General features: G+C 37.5%; 1 protein-coding gene and 1 long non-coding RNA gene across 5 annotated transcripts in view; one reads left to right on the top strand and one right to left on the bottom strand.

The window, feature by feature from the left end:
* LOC140328982 (uncharacterized) overlaps nt 1-26,622 on the bottom strand; it is a 119,723-nt gene that overhangs the window by 80,988 nt on the left and 12,113 nt on the right. The gene's annotated exons all lie outside the window — the stretch shown is intronic.
* On the top strand, nt 4,365-26,622 carry IFNGR1 (interferon gamma receptor 1). The gene is made up of 7 exons (XM_072408951.1): nt 4,365-4,555; nt 14,112-14,226; nt 14,733-14,908; nt 16,676-16,830; nt 18,149-18,302; nt 21,116-21,240; nt 23,461-26,622. The coding sequence occupies exons 1-7, from the start codon at nt 4,471-4,473 to the stop codon at nt 23,881-23,883; spliced, it is 1,233 nt and encodes a 410-aa protein (XP_072265052.1). The 5' UTR covers nt 4,365-4,470; the 3' UTR covers nt 23,884-26,622.

Here is a 26,622-nt window from a genome sequence, read left to right as displayed (position 1 = left end):
TCATCACGCACGCACAAGAAGCCGGCCGGCTTTTTTTTTCCTCCGCAGGCCGGCTTCTTGTTTCAGAGAGCACCCGGCGCTGGAAGGAGAAGGACGCGGGACGATCAGCGGGACCAGGAGACGCCAGCCGACGCTGGAGAGGGAGATCGACGCAGGAGGACGACGCTGGAATACGGGCACGACGCTGGATGAGCACAGCGGGACCAGGTAAGTGGGGAGTGGGAAAAGTACGGGGTTATCGATTATTGCAACTTTTTTTAATACGAAAAAGTACGGGGTTAACGGTTGGGAGGTTAATAATTTAGGTGTAATAATAATAAGTGATCTGTTGCTACAGAATTAAAAGGAAGTTGGGAAGGTGGTTTAGGTATTCACTGCCCAAGATCATACCCCCTGTCAGAGAATTGTAAACCAGTGGCAGATAGCACTTAATCACAATGCCTTAACTGCTTCAGTATGCAGGGCCAACCCAACCATTCCAGGTATATAGAATATCTAAACAGAGACAACAGTATCGATTGCAGACTTTAAACACTGATAAGTACATTTTGTGGCATGTTCAGATAGGCAGCAGCGACAGGCAACCCACACAGCTCCTGGCAGCTGACCAGTCGCTTGCACTCTCACTGCCACCCTATTCAGCTACCAACAGGACTGCTGTGGGTAGATAATACTTGTAGAGTATTCCCTAGGTCAGAGGTTCACTGGCATGATGAAGCGGTAACTGAACTTAGCCTTACAATGGGAAAAAGAAACTGAGAAATGTGAATCCGGGGGTGGGGATAAATAAGAAGAAAACTCTTAGACGAGGAGAGAATTGCATATTTAAAAAAATTACAGTAAAACAACAATACATTGGGTTGTGAGATTCCTTCTCTATACCACATATTTACCCCAAACATTCAAGGGTGAGGGGAAGGAAGGGTATATACTAGGGATGAGTGAGCAAGAATATTAATTACGATCCTTCAGCGAATCGGGCATTTCTCCCTTACCAAAAATGTAAGCGAGAACAGACTTCTGAATGGCTGAGAGGTCCAGCTCTGGCTGAACAGGAGGATTTGCAGGGCTGCATGATGATGATGCAGCCCTGAAATCCTCTGCGATCCCCGGGCACTAGAGGTTAATTACCCTCTAGTGCCCCGGGGAAGGCTCACTCACAGGAGAACCTCCTGACATTGTAATATAAGTATCTCTTACAAATGATACATTTATATCTGTAACAAATGTATCATTTGTATTACAATGTCAGGAGGTTCTCTTTTGCTGGGCACCTTTTCAATGTAATAGAGGTAATTACCTCTAGTGCCTAGGAATCGTGCGAACAGGAGGATTTCCAGGGCTGAATGGAGCTCTGGGAATCCTCCTGTTTTAATTTCCTCTTCCGATGGTTTCGCGAAATCGGTTTGCCGAAATTTCGTAGAACCATTGGAAGTTTGAGGAAATTTTCGTGAGAATGCCAGAGGCATTGTCGCTCATCCCTAGTAAATAAAGGTACACAGGTGAAGTGGCAAAAAAAGGGGGGGGGTGGTTATCCTACATTGGAGTAGGAAGGGGGGTTTGGGATAGATCCATGCTCTCAATGCCAAGTATTAATCATATCGTTCATGACCATAGTGTTTGATTTGGGGTGATTCTTTAAACCCACACTGACCATGTATTTTTATATTTTTCTGTCTGGTCCTCATCCTCCACAACTAACCACTCCATATGCTGGATTTTTTCCAGCTCTAGAAGCCAGTTTTTCATAGTAGGTGCTGTTGGTTGTTTCCACAGTCTAGGTATAACTGCCCTAGCTGCTGTGAGAAAATGTTGAAGAATAAGCTTCTTTACTGATCTTATTGATCCTCGTATCATAGATAATAGGGTAGTATTACGTACATCTGAGCCTGTGATAGTATTTTAGAGTTGGATTATTCTATCCCAAAATCTACAGACCTCTGGGCATTCCCACCATATATGTGTCATTGTGCCCCTTTGGGTGTGGCAGCGCCAGCATCTGTCAGGGAAGGACAAGAACATGCGGTGGAGCTCAGCAGGGCATAGGTACCATTTGGTAAGGATTTTATAATTTATTGTGCTTTACACGGAAGTGCCATCCTATGTGTTAGAGTGAAGGTTTTCTCCCAGTCTGATGCAGAAATAGATGTTCTTATCTCCACTTCCCAGTAATGTGCGTATATGGGTAGGTTGTCTGAGGTTTAGATAAGAATATTTTACAATTGAGAAATACCATGAGTTAAGCTACGTACACACGTCAGATTTTTATCGCCCGATAATCGGCATCGGCCAATTATCGGGCGAAAATCTGCCGTGTGTACAGTCGGTGTCGTCCATCGTCCGGACGACCGACCTGCCGGATCCACGGACGATGGACGACAGCCGATCGTAATGAAAGTGAAGGGGAGAGCGCGCAGCAGGGTGCCGCTCCGTCGCTCTCCCCCTCCCCTCTCCATAGAGCATGAACGGTGCTGTATGTACAGCACCGTTCATGCATCGTGCACTCCCTTGTCGTTGGAAAGGATCGTGAAAGATCCTTTCCAACGACAAAAATTGGCAGTGTGTACGCAGCTTAAGCCTCTCACTCGAACTAACCATGAGCTTGAAGGCTGTGCAGTTCCTACCTGAGGATGCTGTGTTGAGGTTGGGGGATACAAAAGGGGACACTTGGGTACATAGGAATCAAAGAAAGATGGGGGGAAGGCACTCGTTCTAAAGCATATTATGTGCGTGCCTGTTGTCCTCAGGTGACCATGTAAGGAAATTTTTGACTACCATAGTGGTAGAACCAAAAGCGGTAAGAAATGCGGGGTATCGAAAATTGGCGTCATGGGGCCTAATTTGGTTGGGATGTGGCCTACACTAGTTAATGTGTCCCAGACTTTTATCAGGTCTGATGTGATGTTCGGTAATGGATGTTGATAGTGCAGTAAAGACCTTTCGACCGAGGGTAGTAAAGATAATTTTCTAGAAGAACCCAGCTCTTCCTCTCTCTATTGGTCTTTCCTTTTTTGAACCAAGTCCAGGGGTGGTTTGCTTTACCAAGCTTCTCCATAGAATCAATTAAAATTGATTTTAGGCATTTAAAAATGGTTTTCTTAAGCAGTTTCAGAACTGTTCTGAGTGGTACCTAGACAGTGTGCCTGTGGGGTGAAAAACATGGCTATGTTATTTACAGTGAGAAATATGTGGGAAAATAATAGGGGAGGAATGTGAGTGCCAGCATTGTGATCCAATGTCTGTTAGACTACAAGTCTCAGCAACCTGGTCCAAAATCTGTATGGCTGCAAATCCAAACACAGCAACACAATATTTGTAGGACTGTAAGTCCAAGCATTCTAGTCTAATGTCTGTGAGACTTCAAGTCTCTGCATCACAATCCACTGTCTGTTGGACAAGTCTCAGAATCATGATCAAGTCCCAGCATTATGATTGGATGTATGTGAGACAGTTAGTCCCTGAATCGCTATCCAATGTCTCGGGGACTACAAGTCTTAGTTATTTAGTAACTATATGCCTACAATTCCCTGAATTATTATTCAGAGTCCAGAAAACTACAAGCCCCAAGTGCCTGTAGGACTACAAGTCCCAGCATTTGTTATTTAGAAGTAGGTGGACTACAAATCCCAGCATTTCTATCCAGGTTATGTAGGACTTTAGGACGGTTGCAGTAAAGATTACTGAGTCTGGGATGAAGGCATTTGCAATGCATGAAACATTTCTAAGAAAAAAGTCTAATGCACACAAAAGCAGAAGATTGCTGCCAATTGGGTATTCCAATCCAATTGGTAATCAATCATTTGGAAGTCCCAAAACACTGCACACACATGTATAAGATGTAACAACATGTACACACATGTACACATGTACAAGATTCTGCCCTTCCAATTGTTTTTCCCAGACTGATCATAGACAGTGATTAGAATTCCAATCGGACGTATTGGATCATTCATACATGCGATAAAAGCTTGTGCACTTTTGATTGATCTATACTTATGAATCTATTCACAGGGCAATAAGGCACGCTCTTACAATCGGTCTTAGATCTGATTGTTGGAAAAACAATCTGCCCATACTAAACCTAGTGAGCAGCACTCGGAACCAAGATAAAATAAATAAAACTACTGTTGTAATCTTAATACTTTTAATGTTTGTTTACATGCCTGATCATGTATGGAGACGACACATGCAGAGCTGATTCATTTCCATCAGACTAGTAAGTGGTTAACAGAAGGGTGATTGTCAGTAAATAGTCAGAAAAAGGGAACTGTGAAGAGACAGGCCTGCTTGTCCCTGTGACTACATGTGCTCATGTCAGCCCCTCCTCCTTCATATTCAGCTTGGCTGTGGCAATGGATGCAGGGGGAGGAACCTCCAAGGGCAACACAGGCGTGTCAGGAGTACTAAGAGAAGGAAGGGAAATTCCATTTCCTCCATTTACTTGTCAATTGGTTTATCATATAAGCTGCCATGGCACAAGTCGTATTTTACCACCTTACATGGGTCCTGCTGCTGCTGTGTGTCACCAGTGGAAGGCCCAGCGAAGCCGAGGAAGGTACACGTCTATATATTTGTGTAATATTGCTGTGTTATCAGCTCTGCACTACTTTCTACTTATCACTGTTAGCATATAAAGGAAACTTCATTATCATATATTTCACCATATTCCTCATTGCTAGGATTCACTTCTGTGCCAGGAGGAATGTAGTATTCACCAGGGAGGAGACCAGAAACAAATCGGGGTTCTGTTACGTAGTGTTTAGAGAACAATAACAGTGTACGGTACATATACTGTGTGCCATGGCAGCTGTTTAGACTGAACAGGCAGACAGATCACTTTAAAGAATGGAAACAGTTGTGTGCGTTGTCTAAAATTGTGATCGAGTATTGAAAATGAATGGCACCACATTGTGTACATATTACAGTGTGTTACGCATTTAGCTTAGATTCAGTCTTGGCTTGTTCTTTGCTTTTACATTTGTATTTGTAAGGTTTCTCTTTTACTATTTTATACAGCAAACATTTTCATCAATAATTCCATTTAGGACGTATTTCAACAGAAATGTACGACTGATTACATATGTAATCTATACATTATTACAGTTTTGTTACCTTCCTATAGCAGTTTTGTGACATTAAATATTTATATTTATTAGATGTAAAATCTATCTGCAAGTTCATTCTGGCTCTGGTATAGTCTCATTTAGGTATATGAAGTTTTAGTTCATAGGTTGACGCAAAAGACATAGACAGAGGATGTAAACCCCAAAATATTGCACTGTCATCAGAGCGGTAAGTTAGTACCCTGGGTGAAGGAGTGCAATGTTAAAGCAGAACTAAACTTTCAAAGTTAAAAAAACTGCGATCAGGCAGGTTTGTTTTTGCAGTAGGGACAAATAAACTTAAGTGCCCCATTGCAACTTTTTAATTGCAGTCACTTGTCCTCACTTCAACAGGTGCTGCCATGTTCATCTAATCTTTGGTTAGGTCTTCTGGCATCTTGATTGGCTGGGCAAGAATGGCATTACTCTTGTGCATTCAGGATGCCGGAATACCTGTATTATGGACAGGCAGGTAACTATGTTTTATTGCAAACCTGTCCCTTCTGCAAAAAAAAAAATACTGACAAACTATAATTTTTAAGTGCAGAACTATAGTTCCACTTTAAATTGGGGGGCTAGTGAAGGCTGACACCTCCATGTAAGACCACAGTACTGACCAACCTATTATTATAACAAAACATACATTATCCTTTATGCCATAACACACCAGATTGGCTACAATTTCCCCAGCCCCTTTTAGCTGGATGCTCCACCCTGCACTTTTCAGTAACCACCTGTTTTTGGGAAGTTACTGAAAAGTTAGATCGAAATACAGTGACACTAGAAAATGTACATAAAACAAAGATGATGGAAAATGGGATATACTAAGGTGGTAGGTATTTTAAAGTTGGCACAAAGTTTAGGGGAGCGGTAGAAAGCTGACAAAATTGTAGGGAGTTACTGGATTCCTTTGACTAACAACTGGGAGCAATACATTTGTTGCGTGTTGCCCTGCCTACCTTTTGACCACCCACCTACAGCTTCTCCCCCACCTAGCTGGAAAAAAATTCTGGGGAGAACACTGGGCCACCAGTCATCTCTGGAGGATTCCTAAATGTAACAGGATTACACATGTGAAATTGTTGCATATCCGTTTCTGAACACCATACCATAATGCCAGTACATTTATTAGGTGTCAATAGATATGGTAACTCCAGAATACCTGCATGTTTACTTTCATTTTTATTACAAACAAAAGTTAGAAACTGTTCCTGGTTTGTAAGAAACTTGTTTAGTAACTGTGCTGGAAAAGTTTGTAGTTTTGTACAATAAAAGATCTTGGAAATATCCAGTAATTACACCTGAGTATGTGAGTTTCTCTCTTTGCGGCCAAACACTGTCACATGTTGGACAATACTCATGTGTTAGCTCTGGCACAGAGCTTACACAGGGACTCCAGGCTGACAAATGTTTAAAATGACAGGACTGTAGGGAATGTATATTAGTAACTAGTGACCTATCAAGAGAAGTCCCTTTACTCTGTTAAAAGTGACCAATGCACTTTAATATTTATTATATATTAAAATATTTATATTGAGTGGCCTGCTCTAATGGTGGATCGACGGATAGAGAAACTTGAAGTTTAAAAATTAACCACATTCTTGTAACAAGTGGCTTCATACAGTGTCTGCCAGTTTTAGCACTTTCTGTGTCTTGTGAATCTTTTTAAAGTGAGGCTAACACTTTAACCACATTGGTATATCACTTCCTTTGAATCATTAATGTTTCTTTGTAGTAAATGGCAATGTTGTACTATACAAAAGAAAATCACAACATCAATCTGTGGAAACATTGGATAGCATCCAGTATAATATCAGGAAAAAAAACAGCTCGAGCGGGAAATTTATTTTTTCTTAATTATTTAGAAGAGTTTGTTTCTTTACTACTATAATGCCCAGAATTCAAATCCATGTTGCTGATTAGGTAACAAACAATAGCATCCAAAGTACAGGAGATTTAATGCAGTTTTTACTTCGCCACTAAAAAATATCTAAAAATTGATTGCCACCAATCTATTGTCTCTGCTTTTAATTAGGTGACAATTGGTGTCACCTAATTAAAACCATGCAGGCTAGATACTTTTTATAGTATTTGTTTTTTAAAACTTTTTTTTAAGTTTATAAAGTAATAGCACATTGTTGTGAATGGTGCTGCACATACCTGCCAAGAAGTTCAAAGCTGAAATGATATTATGGAATAAGTCTTGGCCAAGCTGTTTACACAGACAGAAGAGGAAACAACCCATTATTATCTCTGCAAAGCACAGGGAGGCTTCAAAAGACACAAGTTTACCAAGCAATCCAAGCAATTATCCGCCCTCTGTAACATACTATGACAGCCGTTCTCCACTCCAGTCCCTGAAGGTTAGGACACACACACAATTTTAGCAATGTGCTAGGAGTAAATTTATTACAGGCATGGTTTTTAAATAATCAGAAAATGGTCATATGTAGTTCCTGGCCTGTGTGTGGCCCTTGAGAACTAGATTTGAGCAGTCCTGTGTGATCTTTGCAGAATTACAGTATACCAAAACATGTTATGGGGAGTAATGCATCATTACTAAAATAATGCTATAGTATTGGAGGAAAAAGTTTCAGAATAATTGCAGAAAAAAAAAGTAGCTGCAAATTCTTGTTGGCAAATTTAGTTTTCTGCTGGGACTCAAAGAGGAAATAAACACAGTAAGAAAGAAATATTATCTCTTTTCCATCCTGATTAGTATAATAATTATTAGTCTATTCAAGAATTATACCGTGTTTCCCCGAAAGTAAGACCTACCCCGAAAATAAGACCTAGCACTTTTCCCCCCAACCTGCCCTAATATAAGACCTACCCCGAAAATAAGACCTAGTAGAAAAAAAATAAAAAAATAAAAAAATAAAAGCAAACATAAATTAAAACAGTACTCACCGAGCGGGAGACAGCGGGCGTACACACAGCGGGCTAACACACAGCCGCACAAGCCGATGCTTTCCTTGTAGTTCCGGCTCCTGTCACAGGCGGAGTGATATTACATGCACTTCGCCTGTCAGAAGCTGAAGTGCATGTAACCAGGCTTGTTCTAGTGAGCCCTTAAAAATGTGTTAAAAAAAAAAAAATTAAAATAATATACTCACCTGATACGCGATCCTGCGTGTGTTTCTGGCTGCAGCAGCGTCTCTCTTCTCTCCTCTGCCAGCATCGTGTCTTTTCCTGTTTGTAAAGCAGAGCGAAAGAAACCGGCACAGCGCCACCTGCTGTTCCATGTCCTAACTGCCGAACAGTGGAAAAAAAGCACAGAGTGATCAGAAGGGGAATTTGTAAGGGGAATTTGGGAATATGGTGTTTTTTTTTCATTAAAAAAAGTATATAAGACCTACCCTGAAAATAAGACCTAGTGTGTTTTTCGAAGCCCAAAAAAATATAAGACAGTGTCTTATTTTCGGGGAAACACGGTAGGTAGATGGTGCTACAGTTATTTTAGATTAGGTATCAATTAATGGGAGAGGGATAAGTTACAAGCAGAGAGTTGTGGAGTTAGAGGGTGGTGGGGGTGTTTATTTATTATCTTGAGGTTTAGGTGAACCTGTGACTTTAAAGTGAACATGTGGCCAGGCAATAGTCATGCACTCATTTTTATATTGACTAATAAATGAGCTTAAAAACAAGCCTTTGCTAAAATGCAAAAACTTTGCCATTAACGTTTATGATGCTAAATTTAGGTTGTTTGTGGAGCTAATGAGCAATCTTTTATTAAACAAATGCATACAGTATAAAGTCAAGCTTCACAATTTGGAACAAAAAAAAACATAAAAAGTCATACAATGATGAGTGGGCCTTTTATGGGAGTTTAGGGTGACAAAAAAAAAATAAAAATATGTAAAATGTAAAAATCAACAAATTGGTAAATAGGTTATGTTTTGTATATGAGCCTTACTTTCAGTCTTGCATAATTGTGCTGCCTCATTTTACTGAAATGGCTTATTCTAATTTTACTGCATAAAATGCTCTTCTCATAGTGTGCATCAAATCACACATAGCCTGGCTTTCTTTCTTAGTTGATGAACATCATAGCCCAATGTTTCCCTACTAGTTCCTCCAGAAGTGGCTAGGGGTCTCTTGTGTTCCATGTGTGCCTCTCGGGTCATTTTATGTGACACTAATGATTATTTTGGCAATCTGTAAGAGTGGCATTCTTTCCACTGGACAGTAATACACTAGGCATTATTCTTACTGACCTAATATACTGCAAACTGTGAATATAGTAATTATAGCAGGGATTCCCCAAAGACCTAAAAGTTATTTCAACAGCTAGTCTAGCCCTTTCCTGCCTAGCAGATCTGTCCCTGGATCACACCTTTCATTTATTATTACACAGTATTTATATAGTGCCATCATATTACGCAGTGCTATACAAAGTCCATAGTTATGTCACTAGCTGTCCCTCAAAGGGGCTCACAATCTAATGTCCCCCCCATAGTCATATGTCTTTAATACAGGTCAATTTTGGGGAAGCCAATTAACCTAACTGCATGTTTTTTGGGGGTGTTGGAGGAAACTGGAGTACCTGGGGGGAGACACCGGCGTATTTCCGGCTCCATTCAAAGAAGCGAATTTTAGTAAGTGCCATTACAGTGCAATCTGATTGTCATACAACATTGTATGACATCAGATTACTACTGAAAAACCCACTTACCTTGTTCAAGTGTTGTCCCCCAGCGTCCAGGGCCCCAGTGACGTTGCTGCGGGCGGCAGGGTCGGCAGGAAATTCAAATAATTTTGTATTAGATTCAATACAAAATAGCTGTATTGTAAATTTTATTAGCTGTATTGTTAATCTTTATACAATATATATATATAAATATATTATATATATATATATATATATATATATTATATAAGGCTACAGTACAGTTATATTACATCAGGGGTCGGCAAACTCCGGCCTTTAGGCCAGATACGGCCTAGCCAGTAGTTTGTTCTGGCCTAACGACCCCTGGCCGATCCGGTCTAATGCCAGATCCGCGGGTTGCCGGCGGATCAGTCAGGGGGCGTTAGGAACTACCGGAGCAGCCCGAGCTCCGGTGCCGCCTCCTTGCTGTGGTAAATAGGTAATGCTTCCTGAAAGGGAATTCTCTCGCCCACCCCTGAAATGGCCTAGTGGCCATGAAAGTATGCCGACCCCTGTATTACATCATACACTTTTTTTTTTCTTTTTTGGGGGTTTTTCTTATTTAAAGTTTGTTAATAAATTTAATAAATATTGGACATATTTTGGTGAGTATGCCTAGGAATTTTACAATTTACAATGTAAAATACATTTCCATGCAAAAAAATGTAACACTTTTTGCGTGGAAATATGGACAGAATTAGACCGCTAGGGGGGCTACAGTGGCTGCATGCAGTACCACTTTGTACCGCCACTTTTTCCGATATGACAGAATCATACAGCCAGGGAGGTTAAAGAGAATTTAGTGGTTGGGTACGGTAAGTAATATAACTACCTAACCACTAAATTCTCACTTTGGTATATGTTTACCGTATTATGGCTGTAATGGCCATTTTATGCAAATGTATTGGTTTTTATTTTGAATATTGAAACTTGCCAGTAGCTGCAGCATTTCCCACCCTCGGCTTATACCCAAGTCAACCGATTTTTCCTATTTTTCCAAGTTAAAATAGGTACCACAGCTTCGACCTATACACAAGTGTATATATATGTACATTTTGAAATGTATGAAGCTCAAAAATTTTTTTCCTTGCTTCATTCTAAATCTCGCTCATCCTCACTCTTTCAGGTAAGATAACAGTAGTGTCAGGCTGTCAACAGTGAATGTAGGAATTTGAGAATGCATGTCAGTTTGTAAAAAAGGTAGAAAATAATTTTTTTGGTCACTGTTTGACTACCATGTTACATATGTATAACCCCTACAAATTGACACATAACAATCTTTACAAACTTTTAACCCAAAACCATGTTTTGTGTTTTAGCATACAAACACTTTTAGCAACATGAATAATTTTCTGCTGTTCACTTCCTCATTTATTTTTCAGTTCTATGATTTCTTGTAAACTTGAGAGCGTAATTTGTTAACCAGATTTAAATATTCACAACTGCAATCTCAAGACTGGTTCAAAGCTAAAAAGTACCAAGATCTTTCCACTTATCCCTTTAAGGGGCCAATGCAAATCTCTTTTATTCCAGAAACAATCATGAGTTTCTTGGACATCAGGGCTGGGATCACACCTCTGAGAACCAACACCACACAGTACCTGTAACAAGCATGGTCAGTCACTCTGAACGGCACCTTAACACACATTAGAAGTGGACCTACACTGCATTGTATTGTATTGTTTAGTACTGCATGTACCATGGCTATCATAGCTACATAGATATAAACCAGGCCTAAAATCTTGTACTGACCTCCAATAGATGTCAGATGATTGTCAATCTTTTATGATAATTTCTGGCAACAGATGAAGATATGAGCACTGTGTACAAATTGCTATTCTGTTCTATGAAGAGGTAAAAGGAGAGTCAAGCAGCACCCAGCTATGCTCCTTTTTATAAAGTTCAGAATCATCCCAGGAATCCAACATTCAGCTGACCGATGTGTACATTACCTACAGGTTTATAGTGCAGGCATTTAGTGTAGGCAGTGGCCAGAGCTCCTTTTGGCTTTTTAGGGGTTACCCTTACAATCACCAGCCAGTCAGGCTTCCTGTCATTTGCTACAGCGACCCGTTTGCAACCTAATACTGGCATCACATCTAAATTGTGGTGCCCAGCATCAGTTGTGGGTATTTTGGATATCCACAGAAAGGAGGCCTTTAGAGATAAACAATATGCACATAATTTTATGGGAAGATTTTTGCTGAAATTACTTTTCTGGTGGCTGAGCTACTTCAAATGATTACAGTGATACAAAGTCAAAAAGTTTTTAAAATATTCATTCTAAACATGGAAAAAATTTGCAAGTTAGGAAATCTTTTTAGTTTTTGGAAACATTTTACTATGAAATCTCAAGAGGTTCTTTTTGGAAGTTCTGTTCAGCTTGTGACATAAATAACTCTTGAACAATGAAGATCAGGAAATGCTTGCCTTTTAACGTAATGTCCTTTATAGTGATGGGTGTAGGAATAAAATAGGTGCTTAGAGGCAATAAATAAATGTTACCGTTATAAAATCAGATTTACAGACAATTAGCTCTGTTATATACTAAAGATTCACTGTAAGTGCATCAACAAGCCAATAATACATACAGTCTCATGTATAAATGTTCTGTGACCTGGACTGATAATAAATTCAATATCTAGACATTGCTTTAATGCACCAAAGTGCCTCTCCTCTTGCTGTGCTGTAATTGTTATTTTGTAAATGCTAAGTGCTAAGTATGTTATCAGCCATGTAATTACCTGGCACACCTTAAGAGCCGCTTAACAATATTCTTCAGCACCTTTACTACAGATACAGATTCCAAGAACCAATTTGTTTATTCTTTTTTGAAAAGGATCTCTTTAACAGTCTATGTATCTAGTATATGGAATACAGACCTCAATTGGGCCCACATGACACTCAGGAGTAAGGCTGGACTACATAGGCTTAGCTCTAATATCCAGTCCATATTCAATATATAGGACAGTCCATCCCTACCCCCCCCCCTTACCTACTCTTCTTATTCTTTTCGTTAAGACTCTTTTCAACTCTTTCCTGTTAATTGGTCTTCTGTTGTTAGCATTAGCGGCCTTTTTGTCCATCTTTTACAGGCAACCGATTGGGCCTCGTAATGCACCACTGGTTTCTTCTTTGTAACAAATCTTTTTTGGTGTACAGTATATGCATCTTACATATGTTTATGCCTGTAACATTCACCTTACTGTATTTTCTAAGATAGGATTATTCCAACCTGTGGAGGTCCTATCAATAATAAGTTTTTATCCCTTAACTTTCTTATATACGTGATTTTGAGGATTGTGTCTAGCATTGGATATTTTAAGTCTAAACTAACCTCAAGTATCCTACTGCAGCATGTAAAACATGGCCTGCTTCTTTTTTGTTTTTGCTGTGTGATCTTTAGTATTTTTGATAATTCTGTGATCAGGGGCTCTCATCCCAGCATTTCAAGATATAACCTTGTGATAAAGCAACAGAACAGGTTTTATGTTCATGCTGTGCTCATGCATCATATCTTTTTTTTTTTTTTTTTACCATGAAAACTTCAACATTGCAACATCCCAAAGGAAGTTCAAAGCAGACACTTTCTTATACACAGAGAGAAATGCCATGGTGACCTGTCTAGGTGGTTGGTCTCCTAGAACACCAGGGATCCCGGCTGCTTCCTGATGGGAACTTCTAATGGTTATTTGAAGCAAAAAAATCTAAAAATACGTCAGCTGTGAAAAGGGAAGACATTATATGCCCGATGATGTGAACTAAGGCCTAGAAAAGCATATACAGCACAGCAACTAGTATTTAAACTGCCACAGTCCTATGCCGTTTTTTTCTTTCTCATCAGAAAATGGCTCTGGCATGTTTTGTTGTAATGTTACAGAAGTATATTTGCACTGCAAAGGAGCCCACTTATCAGATTTTCTGGCATGATAGTTTTATTCTATTCCATTACTGCCATTAGCCTGTACAGCCTGCCTTCATTGACTGGAGTTTTTCATGGCAACTGAAGGGAGATTAAAACTTTGAGAAGAGCTTGATGTGCCAGACATCATAAGGGCTGATTTACCAATGGAATTTAGACTGTTCACTTACCAAGGTGAATGATCACTCTGCTAGTGATAATTCATTTTGTGAATGGGGAGAAAATACTTTGCAAAAAATATCCAGTCAAGCACATTTTTTCTTGCACATGTTTGAATTGTCAGCAGAGTTTAACTTCATTTACTAAGATTTATTTAAATAGGCTACAGACTGTTTACAACCATGCATTGTGGTGCTACTTAAACCACATAACTAATGATGTTTTACAAAAACCTAATATAAATTTGTTGTTTTCTTTTCTTTTTTTCTCTCTACAGTTCCAGAACCTTTCAACTTGGCAGTTAATTCATATAATCTTAATACAACTTTGCGCTGGGATTACAAAAAAATGCAAACGACTCCTTATTTTTGTGTGGAAATATTAAACAAAGTGTAAGTACTTGTAAATACCCAACTATATATTGGTGTTTAACTGCACAAAAAAAGATGTCCCTCAGCCCAGAATTTGAGAGCTAGGATCTACACATTAATTTAATATTTCTCCAAAGGGAGCAAAACATTAATTAAAGGAAAGGTAACAAATGGTCAGTAAATTAATCCGTTTATGCCAAAATCAAGCTTGTATGTGGCCCTCTATCACTGGAGCTAAGGACTCCTGGTCTAGGCCCTTGATCTTTTGATCTCTACTAAAGGACTCTACTAAAGGACTTCAGCGACATGGGCTTAATGATTTGGCCATCATTTGATTCTTTATTAGCTGATGGTAAATAGACATATCCAATTAATTATTTTCTTAACCTCTATATACTTTGTCATGTTTTTCTTTAGTTTTGCAAATAATCCGAGAATTTAAGAAAATATGGGTACAAATATTGATGATTACTATATATATTACATCCCTTTTTCATAATATGTTTTGTTTCAAAATTATTTTTCAGGGAAATGAAATGGATGGTTATTGAAACTTGCGAGAATATTTCACACCACTTCTGTGACCTTTCCTATGAGATTACTGATCCTCTAAAATATTATAAAGTTGGAGTAAAAGCTTTGGTCGGGTCTAAAACAAGTAATGTCACAAATATAGAGTTCAGTTTAAGTAGTGAAGGCAGAGGTAAGTGATTAAACAAAATTTAAATGTGTTTTATACTCTTCTTATCTTTCCTTTTGTTTTAGTTTTTACTTGTGCATTTAGATGGTCTGTTAATCCTTTTAGCAGATTGAATTATAATATGACAATTGTATGATGAGTTTTAATGTCTGAATTGTCTATACTACAGTACTTTGGATGAACTGCTTTAAATCCAAACTTTAGACTGATATTAAGAAAACCACAATTATATATTTTTTGAGTGTAGCCCCTGTTGGTGCAGCTGAATAATCCTGCACTTTTTCTGGTGGTGTGGCATAAAACATTAAAGAGGCTTGCAATTTCCTATGTTCAGGAGTAATTTATTGTAACTCAACCATTAGGAGAAAAGGGTAAGATGGCAAAGTGTCAGGTACAAGCTGCCAGCAGCGTAAATTACAATTAGCCTGACCCGTAACCTCCGTTGCCTTACTGAACTTATCCCCTATAGTGGGAGAAGCATCCCTCCACTGGAGCGAATGTCCCCATTGACCTGAGTTTAGCATGAGAGGGCCTCCTGTCCCAAAGTGCAAATCATTTGGGTCCCTTCTTCTTTGGCCTCTCCTGGTCGATCTCAATGTCAATGGGATATGAACTAGGTTCATCCTCCCAGTAATACAGTGTCCTGCTCCTGGAATAAATTAAAGTACAAATATGACACAAGGCAAAGGCCACTACATTTAGGACCACTTTTGACTTTTGAATTGGAATCAGGTGTTGCAGATTAGGTGTCAATAATTAGAACCTCCTTAGAAATGCAAATAAAGTCTTATTTTACCCTCTGATATCAATAGTCTGGTTTTGTCTTTTTTATTCATGTGTGCTAACATCAACTAAAGAAAAAAAAAACATTATAAAGCCATCAGAATGAAGGTTGTGAATGCCTTTAGCATGATAGGGAAAAATATTGAGGCTGGAGAGAATATACTTTTATCAGTAAAGCTGGGTTATCCAGCAAACCTGAAATTAAATGTTTTCAATGTTATTTACTAGCAAATGTTTTGAATCCTGTACGAGACCCATTCCAGGTTTGCTGGATCACGCAGCTTCAGTGTTTAAAGTGTATCATCCCTAGCCATTGTTTGAAGTCCATTATATCACTATAAGCAAAATTAATTTACATGATTTCAGACAATAATGATCTTGATCTCTCTAGGATCCACCAGGCATTTGCCAAAATAGAAATGAAGGATTATGTAAATACCTGATTTAAATACTATTGAAATACTGTGAAGGGATTGGAAAGGGAAAGTTCATGCAATGAAACCCATTCAAATGTAATATGGTTGAAATTAGAGTCTAATGAGCAGTTGTTTAAAATTCTTTTAGGAAATCACTTCATAGGACACTATTACATCTGTTTATATTTTTGTTAACTAATGGACAATGGAAGTTTGTTTTGTGTTTTTGTGAAAGTATATCATCCTAATCTGCACACAAAATATATTTTTACTATTCAAGTATATTGTAAAATTCAACAATTTCAATGGGGAGTACAGGCAATACATAGATAGATAGATTTTTCTTGTTTAAAAGGTTTTGATTTGGAGGGGGGGGTGGGGTATTGGTAGGAAGGTTTGGAAGTTAAGTGTTAATGGATAACAAAATTTTTTTGTCCTATCACCTAATGTCCTAGAAATGTAATATAGATATTAGGGGAGACCTAAACATAACTCAGTCTGGTTCATAGCAACCCCATCTACACTATATACAATCTATTTGAAAATAGTAACTCTAATGCTTTCTTTTTAGGAATCATTGGTCCTCCATACTTAGAAATAAACATTGAAGAGAAAATAATTTACGTTGATATTTATCACCCAAAAGTGCCTATGATTGATGAAAAAAAAACTATTTCGGATTATGGTGAGCTTACTTATATAGTATACTATGGAAATGATACTAAGGTAAGCCAATACTTTTAAAAACCATATTACATCTTTTCTCATTATTTTATATTGTAGTTCATTCCCAGTGTTTTATGATACAGTACAAATAATGATTTCATTTTGAGAACATATTTAAAACAATCCTATCCTGCAATGCAACTATGGTAACTATTTTGTACTGCAACAGTGGTAGCTATATTTGAGCTGATCTTTAATTATTCCTAAAATCCTATTTACCAGAGTAAAACGTGTAATTATTATGAAATAGTTGTCTCTTATCAGCTCTCTTAATATTATCTGGCAACAGTTGCAGATGTGCCAAATTTTACAAGTTTCTTACAATGTTACATAACTTAATGTTTAATGCCTGAACTATTTCCCCAAACCACCATGGTTTTTTATTTGTTCATTTCACCGCTCATGATATATCTGTCAGCCCTCCCTATTTTTTGACAATTTCAAAATTTTGGTGAGGTTTTGTGGTATTTCTTGTCTTCTATCTATGTATGTGTTTTTGTTCAGACATGTTTGTTGGCTTTGTATGTATCTTTTATCTTTATGATAAATAAAAATATAGTATTAAAGAAGTCCAGCCAAATATAAAAACGTAAGAAATAAAAAAAAAGAGATAGAAAAATTGTTTTTAATCAATTACTAAACCACCGAACTTTAGCTGTCACCCACAGTCCTTTTTGCCACAGAATATCCTTAGTCCTAGAGTTTGGAGGGAAAATAAATACCTGGTACTTCTGAAAAGAAAAATATAAAACTCAGATTCCAAGATTGTATTGGTTTGGCTATGAACATTTTTACAGGTTTACCTTTTTAGCTATTTTGTGATGGTTGCAATTAAATTATAATAAATGAATAATGAAGTAAGAAATTTTTTCTTTTAATACGGGAGATTAGCATCATGGAACATTGAACATTTAAAACATCTAATTTAGGGTGTCCATCACAAGTTCCTGAGAAATGTTTTTATTTGTATTCACTTTATGTATTAGGTTTTATATATAGGAGATAAAGTGGAAAGTAGCATAGTCCTGTTTTATTCATACATCAAACTGAATCAATGGGGTGCATTGCATATTAGAAAAGAAGACTTTTAGTGCTGCTGGGAAAGTTCTGTTCATGTAAAGGGAGTAAGATGCCAAATATAGCCCTCAGCTCCACTGCCTACTGAAATAAATAAATTAATTAAAAAGACATGTTAGAAGTTTCCAGAATTAAAGTAGATCTACATCCTATTACATTAGGTTCACTCTCACCTTGACATAGATATATTTCAGGAAAAATTATTTACATAGAGTTTACATGTTTGTGTATTTATTTTCAGAAAGCAACTGATTGTGACACAGTAATATGTACAGTCGAATTTCCTGTTTTGGATAAAATAAACACCTACTGTTTCTCTGCACAAGGTATATCAAATGATTTACCTGGGATAACCATGGAGAAATCCAAAGAGACATGTATTTCTTTTTCTGAAGGTAGGTTATGTTTGTGGTATATTTGTGCACTATTAATTAGGGCCCATTCACACCACATGTGTGTGTGTAACACATACAGGCATTGTGGTGCTATTCAGTGGTACCCCAAGGTACCTCCAAAACATATGTATGCTGCAACAATACATGAGTCCTGGAAGTGTTCTTTGCAACTCATTTGTTTTATTAGGCTAATCAACACATATAAATGAAAACATGAGTGTTCCATTCAACTTTAGTATTAGTTTTTGAACACAAAAATAAATCCTTTTCCAATTTAATAATTTTGCTTCATTGGTACAGGTAACAGTCTTAACATAAGAATATTCATATTTGGAAGTTGTCTATTATGTCAAATCATTAAACTTGATTTAAACCTATTTAACATACTTCTTTATTTTACGCAATAAGTTTTTTTTAAAGTTGAAAAATGGCAATAAAAAAACTGTATAGAAATAGTTGCATATACAATGTAGTATTTGCAATACAACATGTATATAGACCACAAATTGAATCATCTAATTAAAATGATAGGAATAGCATGTCCCAATGTTAAATCAATAAAACATAACCATAAAACATTACAATGTTAACAAATAACAGGGGAAAGTGGAAAAAGAAAAAAAAAAGGGGTGGGGGTAAAATGGGAAGAAGAGAGAGAAAAGGTCCTAGAAGGAGGGAAACTGTCTATCTCAACCAGCAAAAGGTCTCAATGCCTTCTAGAACCACCCTGGATTTACGCTGCATAGCACTCCAAAAGGTTGGGGCTAGAAGCTGAGTTTTACCTTTCCTCCCTCAGATTATTGATTGATATAATTTTTTTGCTCTCTTAACTTTAAAGCAAACCTTGCACATTTGTGCTTTGTAAATTAGGTTTCCCTTTACTAAAATGCTGAATTAGATTGCAGAAAAAAGTTAGATAATTTATTTACCTTTACCTGGATTTCAGTTTCTTAGAGGTAAAAGTGTTTGCTAGCACAAATCTCACTAAGAAGATGATTCTGCTGTAGCAAGATTGTATGTACCTCTGCATTTACCAGAATCTATTCAGCAGAAAAATGACATCACCCCCTGCACCAGATAAGCTTGGTGAAGAGTAGACTGGAGGGGATAGACTATCATGGGAGACCTTGGCTAATCCAGGAAACCAGAAATGGATTCTATTCCCTAGCAATTTTTTTTCATTCCTGTATCAAATCCAATCAAGGTTTGCTGGATCACCCTGGTTCGCACATGATAGCTTGTCTTTTCCAGTCTTGGATAGCTTCAATAAATCATGTCCATTATCAAACCTTTTTCTTTTCTGCACATTGAATACCTGAGATCTTTAGTCAAAAAAGTTATGCTGCCACTTGCAGGGTTAGGGCATTACAAAAAAAGGCTGATGGCTAGTTGGAAGTCTGCTGATTAAACCAGCTAGCAAACATATGCAGTTCCTTGCCATGACGGGCTCAAGTTGCATCACTTTGGTATTTTGTACAGCCTGTGTAAATCTTCAAATGGGATTAATATGATCTGTGATTCTTGTTCAGCAAAGCACATTGCTCCTGTTTTCATTTATAGGAGGTGCAGTCCCCCCTAAAAAAGTTGCTGTCAAAAGCCACAGATTGATCGCAGTAATGCTGAAGGGTTGCCTAAGATGGAATGGTTACTGATACAAGGTCACTAGGTTATAGAGGGTTAATGGAGAGTGGTTAACCAGGATGAGGAGGTCTATTGATGCAAAGGGTGCAAAGGATGAAAGGGCTAATGGTGCAGAGTTTAGGGAAGATGCAGGGATATAGGGTAAAGAAAGGCAAGCACTTTTAGCAACCTGACTGCTTTTCTTTCCTGCAGAAGTACCAATATGAGCAGCTGGCGGGGAAGGGGGGGGGGGGGGAGTTGAAAGGTGCATTGCCATTGCCACCCCAACTAAGTCCTTCAGGCCATAGCTTAATAATGCCTGTGTTAGACTAAGACTTGCAAAGAGGCTGGAATTCCCTGTGCTGCCCTTCTCCCTGCAAAGCTCTGCAAAGCATTGGGGAATACTAACATTAGTATATTTTTTAAAGAAGGGGTATATGAACATAATTGGTCCATAAAGTGAACATTTTTTTGTTGATCTGGAGTTGTGATCATTCTTTTAGCATCTAGATAATAGGATTTATATTTAAACATTGCCTAATATATTTTTACATTGTTGCATATGATGATATTATAATGTTGAAGAAGTTGTGCATTAGTTATATTTCTATGATATTGGTCTTATTATAGAAATATATGGATCTAGTAAGGTGAAAAAACAGCTATGGAAGAACACACATGGGGAAAAAGTTGTTAAACTTGTGGCATTTAACTTTTTGCCAAAAGTTATTTACTTTTAACCATATATTAGCTATTTAAAGCTCAGATTATTATGAATAATCATGGTAACGTACCATGCAGCAATTTTGTGTCCATAGTAAATGTGCCTCAGTGGAGCTCACATTCTGATGTCTCTACCACAGCCATAGACTAATGTATTTAACATAGTTTAGGTTTGTGGGGTGATTCCGAGTAATCAGTATGATTTTGGGATTTCCAAGGAAACCCACACAAAATGAACAGTGTCTTGGCCAAGATTATAACTGTTCAAAGTATACATATTACAACTAAAAACAAATAAACACTGTAGGTTTAGACATATCATAAAAATAATTGTCCTACAAGTCTACATATATGCATCATATGGAAGCCCCTACCATTTATGAAACCAAAAGAATTAAAAGCAGAGCATGTTTAGTTTTGAAAAAAAACAGGATTTGAATTTTTGATAATTTGATTTTTTTTTTCTCTAGGGCTTCCTAAACAGACTATTGGAATCATAATTGGTGTTGTTATTGGATTTCTTGCTATTGTTGCCATTTCTTGCTTTATTATTACAAGATGGACTAAAGCAAGGGCTTTCATGCCGCAGTCATTGGTAAGTTGTGGGAAATAATATTATATACTTCCATGTTGGCGCTATATAAATCCTGTTTATTATTATTAATATTATTAATATTAATAATAATAATAATGGGCAAACCAAGGGGTTCACTTTAAAGAGACAGAATTAGCTTGGCCAAGCAATATCTGTGCATATGAAACCCTCTGATTCAAATGTACTTACCTTGCTTGGACTAACTTACTGCTCCTTCATTTATTACAATTGGCACTGATTGTGCTAGCAATTGGCTTCTTGGCCTGATCACTGCCACAGAGAAGGGATTCACATACTTTCTCTATACCTAAAAGCTCCAAGTAGTTTTGGAGCAGCACATTGGCGAATGTTTTACTGAAACCCCCTATCCCTCCCCACACACACACACAATACAGTCGCATTTACTATACTGGTTTTCCCCACACTAATATGGTAAATGTGACTAGGTTGTGGGGGTAGGGGGTTTTCATTAAAACTGTCACTTTGCCCTATGTGATTAACATTGTGCTTTCAACCGTGGTAACCTATAGTGACCCTGTAGCTCTTTCTCTATTGGGAATGAAGAAAAATAACCAATGCTCTCAGAAATAGGGGACCATATAAATGAACCCCCACCCTTTTCTCCCATATGACGTTATTGATGTGTCAGAATTTGTCACTCAAGCGGACAGAACTTGGCTATGAAGTATAGACAGTATAGACCTGAACGTGAAAGGAAGCTTGGAGTTATTCTTGTGAAGATTAATTTTTGAAGATTGTTAGTTGAAACATGGTTTTTAACATAAGGTAAGATGTAGAAGCAGCATCACTGGCCTTTCATTTCAGGGATACCTTGGTGGAAATGTGTGCAGTTTGGACACCAGAAGTTAAGAACAAACAATAATGTACTACCTAGCCTTTTTCCTAGTCAGCAAATCCAGTTCTAAAGAGAAATACTTTTCTTTTTTTTCAAATTGACATGGCCATGCTTTTCATGCCTTTTCCTTGTCAGCTGGCCTATCACCCCTAAAATAGAATTAAATACCAAAATTTACTCCTATAGTTTTAGTTGGATTTGCTGTAAAGTTTGCATTCTTCAACTAAAAGTTGTTACAATTCCAGAACGTAAAACCACACGTCTCTGAGAGTGATAAAATATTATTATATGGAGAAGTCTCTATATTTCAAATTAATCAGCAGCTGTAATTTAAATCATTAAATAATTTAGGAGGAGAAATATTTATATACTTTTATTGGCTTTTGTTTTTTATTTTTCCTAATAGTAATTTTATACATATTTATTTACCTATTTTTTTTACTCAAATATAATTTTAATTTTGGGCTGCATTAAAATAAAATATGTACTTTTTATCTACAGTAACACTGTGGGGCTGTGATAACACAATTTTTGGATCAATAATAGTCTCACAGCTGAAATTTAAAAATAGTTCTGGACCATAAAGAAATATACAGGTTAAAGTAGGTAAAGAGGAAACCCACAGCCTTCTGGGATACATAAATCACATACCCCAGAAGGCTGTGCGCTGCTTCTCCCACACATGCATACTGTATATATACTGTCCACTTTCCAGGATTAGGGTTAGGTCTATACATATGGACGTTTTCTACAGTATCTTGGGCCACCTCTACAGCCTTTCCATATTATGAATATATCTGCTTTCAAAACAAAGTTTTCTCTGGTTGACTTAGATATCAACACTTATTCCACTTTCTTAGGGAAGCAAAAACTTCCTCTGGGAAGCAATAATTGCGAAACAGTGATAACTTGGGATAGGCGAGAATGCCTCTGAACTTCCGATAGGTCTGCGGAATTTCGGCGAACCGAGTTCGCGGACCCATCAGAAGATCAAGGAAATCATTACAAAAGGAGTACTGCAGCTGCAATGCAGCCATGGGAATCCTCCCGTGCGCGATCCCTGGGCACTAGAAGTTAAAAAGCTGTTAGAAGTTAGAAGCTGTCAGCTCCGCTCCCCTGATTGCTCTTGCAGGTCCCCAAAAATTCGATCTCGACGGCCGAATTTACACAGGCCGTTCTCGCTTACGTGTTTGGTAAGCAAGACTTGCCCCTTTCACCGCAAGATCGAATTTTAAAATTTCACTTGCTCATCCCTAGTGATGACTAGTGCATACATCTGATTCTACTAATTTCATTTGATTACCAATTTTATTTAATTTGAATGAGCTTTTCTTACAATTATATTTTTTATGTTTTTTTTCCAGAGTTCTCTTGTAAGGAACATAGCATCATATGTTTATATGCCAGCACAGCAAATACCCCATTATGACAATGTCTCAGTTTCTCCCAATGACTCACCTAATGATATAAAAGACTTTGTGGAAAAGGTGAAGATAGACACAGATTTTTCAAAGAATTCAGTCACCAAAGAAAATAGTGACCTCGGGTACAGAAGCTCGCTGTCTGAAAATGAACAGAAAACAGATGAAAGAGGAGATGATCTGTCCAACAGCAGCAATTATTTTCATGCAGATAGTAGCACTAGTGGTATTAATTCTGAAGACCTTTCCAAGTCTGTGAAAGATGAGAAAGTCACAGAGCATACACCAGAACCACCTAAGGATGTTAAGCCAATAACAAATTCCTTTGGATATGACAAGCCTCATTTTCCTAAAGAAATAATCTGAGACAGGGACTAAAATAAATGTTCTGAATTTGGATTGGAACTGAAAGTTACAGAACTGTGACTGCTGCAAGTTTGCCGTATACTGCAGGAGGATAACTAGATATTTTTGCTCAAGAGAGTGAATTATTTTATAAAAAGACTTTTATCTCTTCTGTTGCCTCTAAAGCATTACAGGGTTCTGTGTGGACCAAGCAAGTATTCTTAATGAGAGTTTGAAACTCTGGGGGATATGCCTCTATCCTTATATTTAGGATGATATTTGCACTTGTGTTGAAGAAAATATTGCTTCTGATATTCTTTCTTAATTTAAAATGATATGTGAATTGACCTATGCAGATTGAAATCATGCTACATCAGGTAGCATACTATAGATGGAAGGATATAATTCCAATGCTAAAGGGCTTTGAGAGTATAGGGACCCTGCTATGCTGTTGCTGTTGCTTTCCTTTTATCTTCAGCATATGATGGGTTTTACAAAAAGGAAAGCCTAAAATAAGTACACTCATTAAACATCAGTCTACTGGTGTAAATTCTTTTGCAACTAACAGGACCTAGGAAAAAAGCACAAGGTGGTTTTACTCTACTTTGATGCCATATTCAGGTATTCGTAACATTACTAATATGGTGAGTTTTTCGCTGCTAGCCCCGATCTGTTATCGCCATTTGCCATTTACATTACAATTATTGTTAAAGTATTTTTTTTTACTGTAAACAGTGCCAGCCATTTTGTTAACCCCTAACCTACCATGTAGTTGTAGTTAAAAAGCAATGAGTTGTTCCTAAATACTTATAAAATTTTAAAAGAAGATTATTGCTTTTATAAACCTTTCTTTTTAACATCCCTAAAAGCACTGAATGTAACTAGTTTTTTTTTTTTTTACTCTATCTTAGTTTCAAAAAATGGATCAATGAAATGTCCCTGCCTCTTGTACAAAGAGTCAGACCTTTGCCATTATGCGGGTGCTATATGTGAATCTAAAGGTAGTTGTTTACCTTATTAGCACTTTTTCCCCTAATTTTTTTAATGGGCCACTGTGTGTTTTGTCTGAAGCTTTTATTGATTCACCTTTCTAATTACATTTTTTATATATTTGTTGAGTGATATAAACTTTAAAAATACAAAATATACAATTATAGATAAGCGTAAAGTCTAAAATAGGATGGTTGACAATGATGAGTCATAGAAGATATACAAATTAAATCCAATAGATAATATTGGAGTGAATGATACAATATGGGTATAGGAAAATACAATAAAGGTAAGAGAACACAGGTACTTTCAATAATGATGGACTCATTTGTAATCTTCTATTAAAATCTTTATGCAATGCTTAGTTTAAAACAATACCCAGGCCTCAAAAGTAATGGCAGGTAAAAAAAAAACACACCATTCTGAATTGGCTATATAAAACAAAGCTGTACCATTAGCCACCAGGGGAGCTCCTGCCAAAATGTGCAATTGTATAAAGCAGAGGTCAGCAAAATCTGGCCTTTAGGTTAGATACGGCCTAGCTGGTAGTTTGTTCCGGCCTATCGCCCCCTGGCTGATCCGGTTTTATGTCGCACGGCAACGCGTGACTCCAGAGCTGCGGGTTACCAGCCAGAACAAACTACCAGAGCCACCGTAGCTCTGGAGCTCTGTGGCTCCTTTTTTCCCTAAGTTCCTTTTTTACCGTAGAGGCGGAAGTGTTAAAGCCGGGCGCAGTAAATAGGAAACATTCCCTCTCCTCCGCAATGCATACGGAGCAGAGGGATTTCCCATCAGGGGGCGTTCCTAGTGGGGGGGCGAAGCCATTAGGGTGGGACTCAGAGAGAGTCCAGCCTAGTGTTCTCCTGCCCACCCCATAAATGGCCTAGTGGCCGAAAAAGGTAGGTCCAAGATCATTGTCACACTTCTGCATCTATTGCAGAACTTCTAGTCTAGCCACTGATGATGTATTACGTATTTAGTGTTTACGCAGTTTACGAGTTTAGTGTTAACGCAAGAGGGAAGGTTTTTCTAATTTTAGTAAATGGGAGAGATAAATGGCTGCCTGCACACTCAAATATACAGTATGTTTGTACAGTATGAATAAAATGCTGGTATAGGAACCATACAAAGCACTAGAGATTATCAGGGTGGCTGTGCTCTCAGTTATCTCTAAAAACAGCAAACTGTTTTTTTCTTCCTGTTTCTGTCACAATGTAGTGTTAAAAAGTGAATGAAAACTCTCAGTAAAATGTAAATGCTGACTTTGAGTCCAACCACTGCACTGTGTTACATAATAGTCACGTGAATATGATATAATTTCAATCAGCAGACTTTGTTGATGGAGTTTCAGAGTAAATATATGAGGAAAATAACATTTTGTAAATGTTGTAAGGAAAAATATGCATCCAAATTTGCTACCAAATGAAAGCATTATCTGTTCCACAAAACAATGGATAATGCATTAGGATATACTACTAGTGGTAAAAGGTGTAATGTAAAGAACTAAGATATTGCCAATTTAAAAAAAATGCTCTGGAAATGGGAGGATTTAGGGGAAAAAAAAGAAACCCTGGAGTTTAGGTGGCATTTGTGTGTCTTCTCTCTTGTTTATTGTTGGATTGGTATGTAACACTTCTGAAATCCAATCTTCATATATACAGTATACAAATAACTAATTATTGCTCCGTCTGGAATTTAGCTTTACATTGCTACAAAACATTGGTGTATCATCTTTCATCAATGCATTAAAGGAAAAGTGTTTTTGAAAAA

Source organism: Pyxicephalus adspersus, chromosome 4 (assembly GCF_032062135.1).
Source record: "Pyxicephalus adspersus chromosome 4, UCB_Pads_2.0, whole genome shotgun sequence".
NCBI classification, from domain to species: Eukaryota; Metazoa; Chordata; class Amphibia; order Anura; family Pyxicephalidae; genus Pyxicephalus; species Pyxicephalus adspersus.
Note: the sequence above shows the minus strand (reverse complement) of the source record. Positions and strands in the feature narration are given on the sequence as shown.